A 13,753-nucleotide genomic window follows, 5' to 3' on the forward strand; every position below is an offset into this window, starting at 1 on the left:
CTTGGAGGAGGAGTGGCCTGAGGTTGTGCCGGACTTGGAGGAGGAGTGGACGTCTGACGCTGTGTAGGACTTGGAGGAGGAGTGGCCTGACACTTTGCCGGACTTGGAGGAGGAGGAGTGGCCTCACGCATTGGTGGACTTGGAGGAGCGGGAGTATGCTGACTCGGTGGCAGACTTCGACGAGGAGTTGGGTGATGCGGTGTCGGTGGCCTTCGAAAGATGATGCGATCCTTTCTCCATAGGATGATACGATGTTTGGCATCTTCGAGTGTGTGCTCCTCGTCACCTCCAGGAATGTCAAGCTCTAGCCCCGAATATTGGTCGACCACCTCATCAACTATGACACAAGCATAGCCTGCTGGAATCGGGTTGCAATGGAAGGTTGCATCGGGGGAATTTGTATAAGCAACGCCGTCCGCCACCTTCAAGGATATGTTCTTAATTTTGAAGTGTAGCTCGCAGTTAGTGTTCTCCGCGATGTCATCCACGGGGTATCTATCCAGCATTGCGTCAAACGGGGCGGAACCCACGCTGCTTCTCGGCATGGATGGGGCGGTGGTATCCAATGCTGGATCATCCGCTAGCTACTGCAGCTGCTGAGACCCCCTTTGCTGGCTATGTGAGTCGATCTGCTCCTGCTGCCGTTGGAATTTGACTACCAAGTCCGTGTGCGCTGATTCTAGGCCTTGAAGGCGTTCATAGTCCAGCTTCCTCTTCTCCTCCTCCATCTTCCTCTGCTTCTCCTCCGCAATCTTCCTTCTTGCACGGGTTCTGTAGTCGGCGTTCCAGTCCGAAAACCCCTCATACCACGGAATAGCGCCCTTGCCTCGTGTTCTTCCCGGGTGTTCGGGATTTCCCAGGGCACGCGTAAGCTCGTCGTTCTCTCTGTTGGGCTGGAACACCCCCGTTCGAGCCTCTTCTATTACAACAAGTATATTATCGTCGGCTTCGTTCAGACATGCCTTCGTCGAAACTTTGCCTGTCTTCGGGTCCAACTCCACCCCATGCGCATAGAACCATGTCCTGCACCTGGGGGGCCAGCTCTTAGTAACCAGAGTGACACCTTCATCCTCCATCTCTTTCTCAGACTTATCCCACTTAGGCATTGCCACCGCGTAGCCACCTGGCCCCAGCTTATGGAACTTATCCTTTTTTCGGCATTCTTCTTGTTTATTCTCGACCGTTCCTTAGCTAATTCTGAATCCTTGAATTTCACGAAATCGTCCCAATGAGCACTTTGATTCTCTAGTGTTCCCTCGAATACTAGAGTCTTCCTTCCTCCCTTGACGTACTTGTCCCATTCACGATTCTTGTGGTTCTTGAATGCAACCGCCATCTTCCTAAGAGCAGCGTCCTTGACTTTCTGCGCATCTACTTCTGTGAAATGATCTGGTAGGATGAAATGTTCCATGAGAGTATCCCAATGCAGACTTTTTTGTCTGTCGTCGACAAAAGTAAGATCTAGACGTGGCTTTGCTGGCTCTCTCCATTCTTGAAGGGAGATCGGGAGTTGGTCCTTCACAAGAACTCCGCACTGACGAACGAACTTGCCCGCAATCTTCTTAGGCGCTAATGGTTCGCCATTAGGTCTGATTGCCTCGATATTATACTTTACGCCCTCCTTCAACTTTTTGTTCGGGCCTCGTTTCGTCCTGTTGCCTGAAGATTTGCTCGATCCGGATGGCTGAAAGAAGAAAGATCGATTCGTTAATATATCTTCAACTCATTTAAAACATGTGATGATCACCAGATGCCTGCTTATATAAATATATATACCTCGCCGGTCTTTGTTGTTTCAGGATCAACATGTTCTTCGTCATTGTCATAATCGTAGTTCATGACTTCATCAATTCGGTCATCGCGATCGAATATCATATCACCCTCTCCGGTGTTGTTTAGAAATTCGGAGCCGTCATAATCTTCTTCATTCTGATCATCATCTGGCCCGCGTATTATATCGAACATGGTCTGTTCTCCCTCTCTGTCGGTATTGTCCGCCATAACTTTTATTTAACTATGCCAAAAGAAATATAAAACAATTTAGTATTCAAATTACATCGTCTTGAATAATAGATATAATCTCGAATACATCGTCTCGAATAATAGATATAATCTCGAATACATCGTCTCGAATAATAGATATAATCTCGAATACATCGTCTCGAATAATATATAATATTGAATAGTACATCACTGGCTAGGTAGCTAATTAAAGATCGAATACTACAGAAGAATCTAGGACACTCGCGGTTCCTGCGACGCGGGCGGTGGACACCCAAAGAGAAGGAACCCTCACAGGATCATAGCTGAAGTGAGATCCCTGAAGAAACTGCCAGATATTGGAGAACCTGCCGCCCTCTAACGCAACCATGTAGCGATGGACGTGCTCGTCCTCCTGCCTGACACGGCGACGTACCACCTCCGGCGGGGCCGGCTCCCTCCGCACCGAAACTGGCCCACGTGAACGCCACCAAACGAGATCAGGGTCGACGACGGGACCCGGAGCCGGGTTCCTCATCAAGCGGCGCGCCCCTCCAGGCAGCACCTCCCAGTACCAGCCCGGCGGAGCCCAGTCCCGGACATGGGTCAGTCGGACGTCGTCGCGGACGGGTCGACGGCGAGGATGCGGGCCGGACATCGTCGAGAACAAATACTAGCTATATGCCCGCAAAAAGTAACATTTTTTTAATGATTGGATTTTGATAACTAAAATTTCTAACATTTCTATATAACACTAATTATGCTATCATTGCATATGTCAAAATTCTATATGCTATTTCATACTAATTAAGCATCTAACACTAAAAACAGAAAACACAACTTTTACACATTCATTAAAAAACTCAAAAAACAACATTATATAAAAAATTTCCATACTAATTAAACACTAATTATATCCATCTAACATGCATTCATACATATATACTAGTGAAAAAATAATAATCTAAAAAATCTAAACTAATTAAACATACAAAATACGTATATACTAATATATACATGCATTAATTCATACATATGTACGTGTGTGTGTGTGTATGGGCTCGGGGAGGGGCGGCGCCCATGGTGGCCGCCGGGGGCGAGGGAGAGGGGTTAGAGGGGGAGAGCTCACAGCGGGGCGAGGGCGAGGGCGGCGACGGGCCGGGGCGTGACGCGGGGGCGGCGACGCGGGGACGGCGCGACGGGGACGGGCCCGGGGCGGCGACGGAGACGAGGGCGGCGACGGGGACGGGGGCGGCGACGGGGACGGGGGCGGTGACGGCGACGGCGTCGATCGATCGGGGCGCGCGGGCGGTGCTTCAATGGGGAAACAGAGAAAGAAACAGAGGGAGAATGAAATTTTCATAAGTGTTGTATATATAGAAGGCACCTTTAGTACCGGTTGGAGCCACCAACCGGTACTAAAGGCCTGTTTTGGCCAGGCCAAGCGGCGGGAACCGCACCCCCTGTAGTACCGGTTGGTGGCTCCAACCGGTACTAAAGGCCCCCCTTTAGTACCGGTTGGTGCCACGAACCGGTACTAAAGGGGGTGCGCTGGCGCAGGTGCGGTGCGCAAGTTTAGTCCCACCTCGCTAGCCGAGGGGCGACCGCACTGGTTTATAAACCCCCATGCGATAGCTCTCTCGAGCTCCTCTTCAAAGCAGGCCTACTGGGCCTACATGTTTTGTGCTGCCCTGTTGGCCTACTGGGCCTTTGCGGGCCTGCATCCTGGCTCAATAACAGGTTGGGTTTCTAGTCGTATGCAGGCCGCTCTGGCCTAGTAGGAGGGCTTTTTTTTATTTTTTTGCTTTATTTATTTTTGAGTTGTTTTTTTGTGTATTTAGAGTTTCTTTGTGAATATTTTTACTTTAGGTACAAAAAATTACAAACTTTCTGTTAGTGCCCATAGTTTTTAAATTTGAATAGTTTAAATTTTGAATTATTTGAAATTAGTGTGAATCACTAGTTTATGAATAACTTAATTTTAAAAATCAGTAAAGGCATGAAAGAATTTGTTTGCACATAAAATTTCTTCGCGTTTCAAATGCCAAAACACATAATTAACTACCCTAACTATTACAGAGATTCCCTTTTGGGTGTGAAACACAGAAGAAAGTGATGATAGTGAAGCCGATCACATCCCAGATCTTTGGGTGTGAAACTTTTTCTTCACGTGTGTCCCTTTGCGCCGTAACCATGGAAAATCTTCATCATTTAACGGGATGCTCGGGTCAATATTCACTGTGAATGGAGCAATTTCATCAAACTTTTCATAATCTTCTGACTTGTCTGTCTTGTCATCCACTCCCATGATGTTTCTCTTCCCAGAAAGAACTATGTGCCGCTTTAGCTCATCGTACGATGCATTCGCTTCCTTATCTTTTCTTTTTCTTGGCTTGGTAGACATGTCCTTCACATAGAAAACATGTGCCACATCATTGGCTAGGACGAATGGTTCGTCTGCATACGCAAGATTGTTGAGATCCACTGTTGTCATTCCGTACTGCGGGTCTTCCGTTACCCCGCCTCGTGTCATATTGACCCATTTGCACCGAAACAAAGGGACCTTCAAACCACGTCGATAGTCAAGTTCCCATATGTCCTGTATATAACCATAATATGCTTCCTTTCCCGTCTTGGTTTCTGCATCAAAGCGGACACCACTGTTTTGGTTGGTGCTCTTCTTATCTTGGGCGATCGTGTAAAATATATTAGCATTTATCTCGTACCCTTTAAAAGTCATTATATTCGAAGATGGTAACTGGGACAGCAAGTACAGATCATCTTCAATAGAGGTGTCATGCATGGTACGTGTCTGCAACCAGCTGGCGAAACTCCTGGTTTGTTCACGTGTAATCCAGTCATCAGACCGCTCCGGGTGTTTGGAGCGTAGCAAATTCTTGTGTTCATCCATATACGGAGCCACCAAGGCGGAATTCTGTAGAACTGTGTAGTGTGCTTCGGTGAGAGAATGTCCGTCAATACATATTATTTGTTCCCCTCCTAGCGTGCCTTTTCCATCCAGTCTGCCCTTATGCCGCGATTCAGGAACACCAATTAGCTTAAGGTCAGAAATAAAGTCAATACAAAACTCAATGACCTCCTCATTTTGACGGCCCTTGGAGATCCTTCTGGCCTAGCACGGTTATGAACATATTTCTTTAAGACTCCCATCAACCTCTTAAAGGGGAACATATTGTGTAGAAATACAGGACCCAAAACGTTAATCTCTTCGCATAGGTGAACTAGGACGTGCGTCATGATGTTGAAGAAGGATGGTGGGAACACCAACTCGAAACTGACAAGACATTGCACCAAATCATTCTCTAACCTTGGTATGATTTCTGGATCGATTACCTTCTGAGAGATTGCATTGAGAAATGCACATAGCTTCACAATGGCTAATCGAACGTTTTCCGGTAGAAGCCCCCTCAATGCAACCGGAAGCAGTTGCGTCATAATCACGTGGCAGTCATGAGACTTTAGGTTCTGAAACTTTTTCTCTGCCATGTTTATTATTCCCTTTATATTCGACGAGAAGCCAGACGGTACCTTAATACTGAGCAGGCATTCAAAGAAGATTTCCTTCTCTTCTTTGGTAAGAGCGTAGCTTGCATGACCCTGATGTATGCCGTCTTTTCCGTGCATACGTTGCTGGTCCTCTCGTGCCTCAGATGTATCTTTTGTCTTCCCATACATGCCCAAGAAGCCAAGCGGGGTCACACAAAGATTCTTCGTGACGTGCATCACGTCGATTGCGGAGCGGACCTCTAGATCTTTCCAATAGGGCATGTCTCAAAATATAGATTTCTTCTTTCACATGGGTGCGCATCCGTCAGCGTCATTCGGAACAGGTTGTCCACCAGGACCCTTTCCAAAGACCACCTTCAAATCCTTGACCATATCATGTACATCAGCACCAGTACGGTGGCGAGGCTTCGTCCGGTGATCCGCCTCACCTTTGAAATGCTTGCCTTTCTTTCTTACGGGATGCCTGCTCGGAAGAAATCGACGATGTCCCAGGTACACATTCTTCTTACAATTAGCCAAATATATACTGTCGGTATCGTCCAAACAGTGTGTGCATGCGCGGTATCCCTTGTTTGTCTGTCCTGAAAGGTTACTGAGAGCAGGCCAATCATTGATGGTCACGAACAGCAACGTCTTTAGGTCAAATTCTTCCCCCATGTGCTCATCCCACGCACGTACACCTGTTCCATTCCACAGTTGTAAGAGTTCTTCAACTAATGGCCTTAGGTACACATCAATGTCGTTGCCGGGTTGCTTAGGGCCTTGGATGAGCACTGGCATCATAATGAACTTCCGCTTCATGCACAACCAAGGAGGAAGGTTATACAAACATAGAGTCACAGGCCAGGTGCTATGGTTGCTGCTCTGCTCCCCAAAAGGATTAATGCCATCTGCGCTTAGACCAAACCATACGCTCCTTGCGTCATCTGCAAACTCCTTCCCGTACTTTCTTTCGATTTTTCTCCACTGCGACCCATCAGCGGGTACTCTCAACTTTCCGTCTTTCTTACGGTCTTCTCTGTGCCATCGCATCGCCTTGGCATGCTCTTTGTTTTGGAACAAACGTTTCAACCGTGGTATTATAGGAGCATACCACATCACCTTGGCAGGAATCTTCTTCCTAGGGCGCTCGCCCTCGACATCACCAGGGTCATCGCGGCTGATCTTATAGCGCAATGCACCACATACCGGGCAAGCGTTCAAATCCTCGTACTCACCGCGGTAGAGGATGCAATCATTAGGGCATGCATGTATCTTCTGCACCTCTAACCCTAGAGGGCAGACAGCCTTCTTTGCTTCGTACGTACTCTCGGGCAATTCGTTGTCCTTTGGAAGCATATCCTTTATCATTACCAGCAACTTTCCAAATCCCTTATCAGATACACCATTCTCTGCCTTCCATTGCAGCAATTCCAGTGTGGTGCCTAGCTTTTTCTTGTCACCTACGCAATTCGGGTATAAATTTTTTTTGTGATCCTCTAACATGCGCTGTAACTTTTTCTTCTCCAAATCACTTGCGCAATTTCTCTTTGCATCGGCAATGGCCCGACCTAGATCATCAACGGGCTCATCTGATGCCTCTTCTTCAGCTTCTTCCCGCATTGCCGGCTCAGCTTCTTCCCGCATTACCGGCTCAGCTTCTTCCCCCATTGTTGTATCATCGTATTCAGGGAACCCATGGCCAGGATAGCTGTCGTCGTCCTCTTCTTCTTCATTGTCTTCCATCATAACCCCTCTTTCTCCGTGCTTGGTCCAAACATTATAGTGGGGCATGAAACCGTACTTAAACAGGTGGACGTGAATGGTTCTTGACGTAGAGTAATTGTGACCATTCTTACAGCCAGCACATGGACAAGGCATAAAACCATCCGCCCGCTTGTTTGCCTCAGCCGCAAGCAGAAAAGTATGCACGCTCTCAACGAATTGGGGAGAGCATCGGTCATCGTACATCCATTGCCGGCTCATCTTCATTACACAACACCGAATAGACCAAATTAATACAAGTTCATACATAAAGTTCATACAACACTTAAATGCAACAAACAAATAACTCTCTAGCTAAAGCATTTAAATGCAACAACAAATGCGATCAAGATCGCAACTAAGGTAACAATGGATCCAACAGCATAATGATATCAAGCCTCACTATCGATGGCATATTTTCTAATCTTTCTAATCTTCAAGCGCATTTTCTCCATCTTGATCTTGTGATCATCGACGACATCGGCAACATGCAACTCCAATTACATCTTCTCCCCCTCAATTCTTTTCAATTTTTCTTTCAAGTACTCGTTTTCTCTTTCAACTAAATTTAACCTCTCGAAAATAGGGTCGGTTGGAATTTCTGGTTCACATACCTCCTAGAAAAAATTTCTATGTCAACTTGATGGGCATAATTTGTCATAAACACAAAATGCAACTAGTTTTAAAAGAGAATATATATACCACATCCGAATCATAACAAGGACGAGGGCCGACGGGGACGGATATCAAAACCATGGCACTATATGTATAACAAACAACGTACGGGTAAGATAATTATACGAGTAACTATATATCCAAATCACACAAACATCAATTTTTATATAAAATTTCATGAACAAGAGGCTCACCACAAGGTGGTGCCGGCGACGGGACGGTGCGGGCGATCGACGGTGGTTACGACGAAGATTTAGAAGGCACTAAGTAAACCACACCTACATATGCAAACTAAGTGTTATTTTTGACCTCAAATTGCATATAAATCAAATACTAGCGCGCGCGCACACACACACACACACACACACACACACACACACATATATATATATATATCCTCCCAAATTACTAAACTCACAAATTAATCACTATATAAAGCATTGCAAGAGCTAATCTAGCAATGAGAGATGAAAGGACAAAGTTGCTAACCTTTGTGATCATTTGAATGGATGGGGGCTTTCAAATCTTGACAAATTTTGGGCAAAATGTGTGATGAGCTCGAGAGGAAGAGGGGAAGAACAAAGAGACGAGAGGGGAAAGGGGAAGAACAGAGCGAGCTCGGTTGGACGAAGGGTTTATGTAGGACGACCTTTAGTACCGGTTCGTGCCAAGAACCGGTACTAAAGGGGCTGGAGGGGCCCCAGTCTGACAACAGCCTGCCACCACTCTCATTAGTACCGGTTCATGGCACGAACCGGTACTAATGAAAGCGGCCCGGCTAGCCGTTGGAATCGGCACTAATGTATACATTAGTGCCGGCTCAAATACAAACCGGCACTAATGTGCTTCACGTTTGACCCTTTTTCTACTAGTGTAACAACCCCTCCAAGGCGCTACGCGTCCACCAACTTTCTTCTCGAGCGGACGAAAGGATTCCGCCTTAATCTGCCTATGAGAGATAGGGACACCCAGGTAGGTAGTCGGGAAAGTGCCTAAGGAGCAATTCATAAGGTTAGAGATACGTTGTTGCTCCGGGGTGTCACAGCCGAGGACGAACACCTCGCTCTTGCTGAAATTGATTTTAAGACCAGAAAGGTACTCAAAGCGAGAATGAATTTCAAGTTTGCAAGCTGCAGGTCGTCCTTCTCAATGAGGATGATCGTGTCGTCCGCGTATTGTAGGTGAGACAGGCCGTTAGGGAAAAGGTCCAGCATTTTGGCGAGGGCATCAGCGACGAAATTGAAGAGCGGGGGGAGCTGGGGTCTCCCTGCGTGAGGCCCCGACCGTAGATGTAGCATTCCTCTTTAGAGCTGCAGCGTGCCATTCCTACAACCATGCTTCATGTCCGGAGAAGGTGGAGGTTCTGGCGTGTAGACGTGCTATACAAGTGGTCACGGAGATAAATGTTCAGAAGCTGCGCCTAAAACTAGATAACGTGGGAGTGGTGGCAGCAATTAACAACCCAGCTAGAGACCTCTCTGCGTTGAGGTCGTGCATGCAGGAGATCAAAGAAATGCTTCAACATTTCATGGAGGTGAAAGTAACGTGGGTAAGTAGAGATGCCAATAGTGCCGCAGACAAATTAGCTAAATTAGGCTTAGGCGACGATCTTTGTAAGGTTTGGTTTTCTGTATTAATTGCATTCTAACGACTATTTCCGACGAGATTCCTATTTACAGTTAAGTAATAAAACGACAACAATGATTCTAAAAAAAAATCTTTTCATTAGACTTTTTTACAATTTACTCTTTTAAGAAAAATGCCTATACGCAACATGTCATTGAGAGAATTGATTTTTGAAAGCCCCAACCAGACCTCCACCGTGACATTATGGCTACATGCTCGAGGGTAGGAACACGAGGATGATTCATCCGTGAGGGCGGCGTCACGTTGGTAGGGATGCACGGAGCTTGCATGGGATCTTTACATCGAGCTATGCACACAGTCAACTTAATAGTAATATTCAACAAGGTCTTATAAAATAGTAAACGTATAAATCAAGGACAACGCTAACGTCCACACGTGTGATGGGAGTGAAACCCGCCCACACGCCTTATAACACACAGACTACGCCACGTCACCGCATACATGCATGTGGAATTTTTTTTGGATTTTCAGTTTTTAAAATGTTTTATCTCTTAAATAAAAAATCCGATTGAAGATCCGTTTTCACCATTAAACCCTTCACGACGAGATCTTCGAAATTAGATCTCATATCAATATGTTTCGACGATATTTTTTTGGGTTTAAAATTGCCATGTCTATTGCACATGAATTGCCATGGTGTTTGCACTAAAGTTGCCATGATATGTTTCAGCTATTTTCTTCTACATTTAAAAGTAAATTTTGACATATTATAAAACGGAAGAATTAAGAAACTAGACTTGCCATGCACCATAAACTAAAATTGCCATGATATATGCACTTAAAATTGCCATGGTTCATACAAAAATTATTTTCATGGTCAAAGTACTGAAATTGCCATCATCAAAAACTAAAATTGCCGCATGCCAACTTTAGTTTAAGCACTATGGCAACTACAGTGTAAACATCATGGCAACTTTTGGGTAAAAAGAAATTTCGTCGAAACATATCAACATGGGGTCTAGTTTTTAAGATCTCGTCGAGACGGATTTAATGGTGAAAACGGATTTTTAATTTGCTTTTTAATTAGGAGATAAAACATTTTTAAGCCGAAAACCAAAAAAGATTTCTGCTGATGTCATCTGTTTATACGTGGCAAAATGAGTGATGATGGAGGTGTGTGGGCAATGTGCAAACGCCCACACGTGTGGGCGTTAGTTTTTTTTTCCGTAAATCAATCTAAAGCCACCTCTTCGAAAATTGTTGTCCTACCTAGTACAAGATTGATTATATGCCCTGACCTCATGCCACACACACTAAAAAAATCTAATGACCTCACCAAGCTGCCTGTCTTGGACCCTTTTGCCGTCAAAGCCACCATGATGCCGGACCATGTCAGCCTTCTGCACACACCCATCAAACGGTATCCAGGGCCGAGATCCTGCTGCACCTTGCTGTCAGGACTCGTCGTCATCGATACTATGGATGGCACACCGGTACACCTTGGTCACCGCACGAGAAACTTACGGAGACCTCAACCCAGTCACCAAGTGAAACACAAAGATGATGCCCCCATGGGGGTGACGATGTAGGAACCTCGCCATATCCGCTCCGGAAAGCCTGAATCTAGGGTTTTCATCGGGGCACACAGGAAACGTGAATCGCCCGGCAACGCCTCCAACAAGGTAATGATGCCAGCGGGCGCTGCCTTTGACGGTTCTGGTTGAGGACGAACCAAGCTTTCGCGGGCAAATTCACGCTCATCCCCGGCTGGACCACCAAATCGACCTCCTCCATCATCCAACACACCTATGAGCGACGTTTGCCGTCGGAAGACCGCATGACCTAAGCCGCACCGCTCGAAACCGTGGCCCCGCCTGGATGAGCCAGGTAGAGGGGCCCTCAAAGCTGCGCCGCCGACGCCGGACGATGCACACGTCCAGAACACCCACGCGGATCTCCACCGCAACCATATTCCGGAGCCGCGGTGGAGGAAGGCCCGCCGCCGTCATCCCCCGCCTGGGCTTTGCCCCACGGAGCTCCGGCGGCGGCTCAAAGCTCTAAATTGGATCGGGAGGGAGAGGATCGGGAGAAAGGGGGTCGAGGAGAGGGGCGGTGGCATGGACAGGGATGACGGCTGAATCCTGAAGGTTCGGTTCTTCGGAGAATCGCGACGAACGTGCGCCGACTTGTCATGTATTCGTGGCTAAGGCGATTTCGCACGTGTTATGCAGGCAGCGGAGTTGATTTTTCTTCGGTAGAAGCGCCGAGATGCATCCTCATATCGGCCCGTTTGCCGTCTCCTATCACGCGGACTTGTCACTGCCTCCTGGCGCACCCCGACCACGGCACCGGCGACCGGCGTGCGGCGCGGAGCCTGGCCACGTACATACATACGCTTTGTTCGCCGCGCCGTCGAGCGTTGATCGAGCCGGCGGTCATCTGGTCAAACTAATCAAGCTGCAGACGACCTTCGATCGGCGGCGACATATATAACATGATCCGCGCAGACACTCACGATCATTGCCAACTCCACGCATCATATCGTCTCGGCAATTAGACACCACTTGCAAGTTCCAACTACAATCCTCCGGCGAGCGGCGGACAAGTTCACGGCCATGGTTTCTTCCTCCCCTTCTTCTTCGAGGACGATGAGAGCCGTGCAGTACGACAAGTACGGTGGAGGAGCCGAAGGCCTCAAGGTACGTACGCCGGTACACGGCACGAATCGACTGGATGTACAAACACCCACTTAGACTGATTGACGTGTGCACTTTCAGCATGTGGAGGTGCCGATCCCGTCGCCCAAGAAAGGCGAGCTGCTGCTCAGGATGGAGGCGGCCAGCATCAACCGGGTGGACTGGAAGTTCCAGAACGGCAAGGCGCGGCCCTTCCTGCCCGGCAAGTTCCCCTTCACCCCCGTCTGCGAGCTCGCCGGCGAAGTCGTGGAGCTGGGCGTCGGAGTGAGCGGCTTCAGCCAGGGCGACAAGGTCATCGCCGTCAACTTCCCGGTACGTAAGAATTGATACATCAGCTGCAGTTTTCATGTCTAATTTGCTACCGTGGCCTGACGTACGTGCGGCGGTATTGTTGTGTTTGTTTATCAGGGCGGCGGCGGGCTGGCCGAGTACGCGGCGGTGCCGGCGTCGCAGGCAGCGCTGAGGCCGCCAGAGGTGTCCGCGGTGGAGGGCGCCTGCCTGCCGATGGCCGCGTTCACGGCGCTCGCCGCGCTCAGGAGGGCCGGGGTCGGCCTCGACGCCGGCGACGGCCCTCCCAAGAACGTGCTGGTGACCGCGGCCTCGGGCGGCGTCGGCACCTTCGCCGTGCAGCTGGCGAGCCTCGCGGGCCACCACCACGTCACGGCCACCTGCGGCGCGCGCAACCTGGACCTCGTCCGGAGCCTGGGGGCCGACGAGGCGCTGGACTATGGCACCCCGGAGGGCGCCGCGCTGCGCGGGCAGTCCGGGCGGAAGCACGACGCGGTGGTGCACTGCGGGGAGGGGTTCCCCTGGTCGGCCTTCGAGCCGGCGCTGGCCGACGCCGGCGGCGTGGTGGTGGACCTCACCCCGCGCCTCGCGTCCGTCGCCGTCGCGGTGCTCCATTGGGCGCTCTTCTCCAGGAAGAAGCTGGTGCCGCTGATCGCGTCTGCCAAGAAGGAGGACATGGAGGCGCTGCTGGGCATGGTGAGTCAGGGGAAGCTCCGGGTGGTGATCGACTCGCGGTACCCGCTGAGCAGGGCGCACGAGGGCTGGGCCAAGAGCATGAGCGGCCACGCCACCGGTAAGGTCGTCGTCGACATGGGCGTCGCCGATGACACAGAGTGATGATGACACTACAATACGTAAATTCAAAGTAAATAGTTGCAGTGATACCGATTGCCGAAGAAGCTAGAGCTGCTCCCATCTGTCCAAGAATGTAAATTAAGAAGCCCATTGCGATACATCATGTGATTAATAACGTCTTGATAATCTTTCAATAATGCTAAACATACAAAGAGTCTTCATAATCTTCAACACGTTGAAGTGTTTCTACGGATTTGCTATTTCTCATGTGCCTAGAATTCCTTCTCGTGTTAGTCACTTTTTTCCTTCTTCTTCCTTTCTTGGCCGGACCTTGCAGGAGAAGCTCGCCGGAGAAAAACTAGCCCCACCATCTATCTTAGAGTGAAGACGTGAAGTAATGGCCCCATTATCTATCTTAGGGGTGGGATGAGAGGTGCGGGGGATCGCGGGAGGTTTTCATG

At 48.7% G+C, this 13,753-nt stretch overlaps 1 protein-coding gene and 1 long non-coding RNA gene across 2 annotated transcripts; one reads left to right on the forward strand and one right to left on the reverse strand.

Annotated features, from left to right (window-relative positions):
* Positions 1 to 7,959: 7,959 nt before the first annotated feature.
* LOC147972085 (uncharacterized) lies at positions 7,960 to 8,489 on the reverse strand. The gene is made up of 3 exons (XR_015603377.1): positions 8,416 to 8,489; positions 8,121 to 8,204; positions 7,960 to 8,011 (listed from the first exon to the last, which is right to left on the reverse strand). It is a non-coding gene; the product is annotated as an uncharacterized LOC147972085 (long non-coding RNA).
* A 3,391-nt stretch (positions 8,490 to 11,880) lies between these two features.
* LOC125556337 (quinone-oxidoreductase QR1, chloroplastic) lies at positions 11,881 to 13,519 on the forward strand. The gene is made up of 3 exons (XM_048719089.2): positions 11,881 to 12,212; positions 12,291 to 12,521; positions 12,618 to 13,519. Exons 1-3 carry the CDS (start codon positions 12,129 to 12,131, stop codon positions 13,332 to 13,334), a joined length of 1,032 nt encoding a protein of 343 aa, XP_048575046.2. The 5' UTR covers positions 11,881 to 12,128; the 3' UTR covers positions 13,335 to 13,519.
* Positions 13,520 to 13,753: the final 234 nt, after the last annotated feature.

The sequence above is a fragment of the Triticum urartu genome, chromosome 5A, assembly GCF_056163025.1.
Source record: "Triticum urartu cultivar PI428250 chromosome 5A, HENAU_Tu73, whole genome shotgun sequence".
Classification (NCBI taxonomy): domain Eukaryota; kingdom Viridiplantae; phylum Streptophyta; class Magnoliopsida; order Poales; family Poaceae; genus Triticum; species Triticum urartu.

Bases quoted from the DNA above. Each gene is read 5' to 3' on its own strand.
- LOC125556337 (XM_048719089.2), top strand. From the start codon at position 12,129: ATGGTTTCTTCCTCCCCTTCTTCTTCGAGGACGATGAGAGCCGTGCAG. The intron at 12,213-12,290 runs GTACGTACGCCG...GTGCACTTTCAG, and splicing joins GAGGAGCCGAAGGCCTCAAG to CATGTGGAGGTGCCGATCCC. The intron at 12,522-12,617 runs GTACGTAAGAAT...TTTGTTTATCAG, and splicing joins TCATCGCCGTCAACTTCCCG to GGCGGCGGCGGGCTGGCCGA.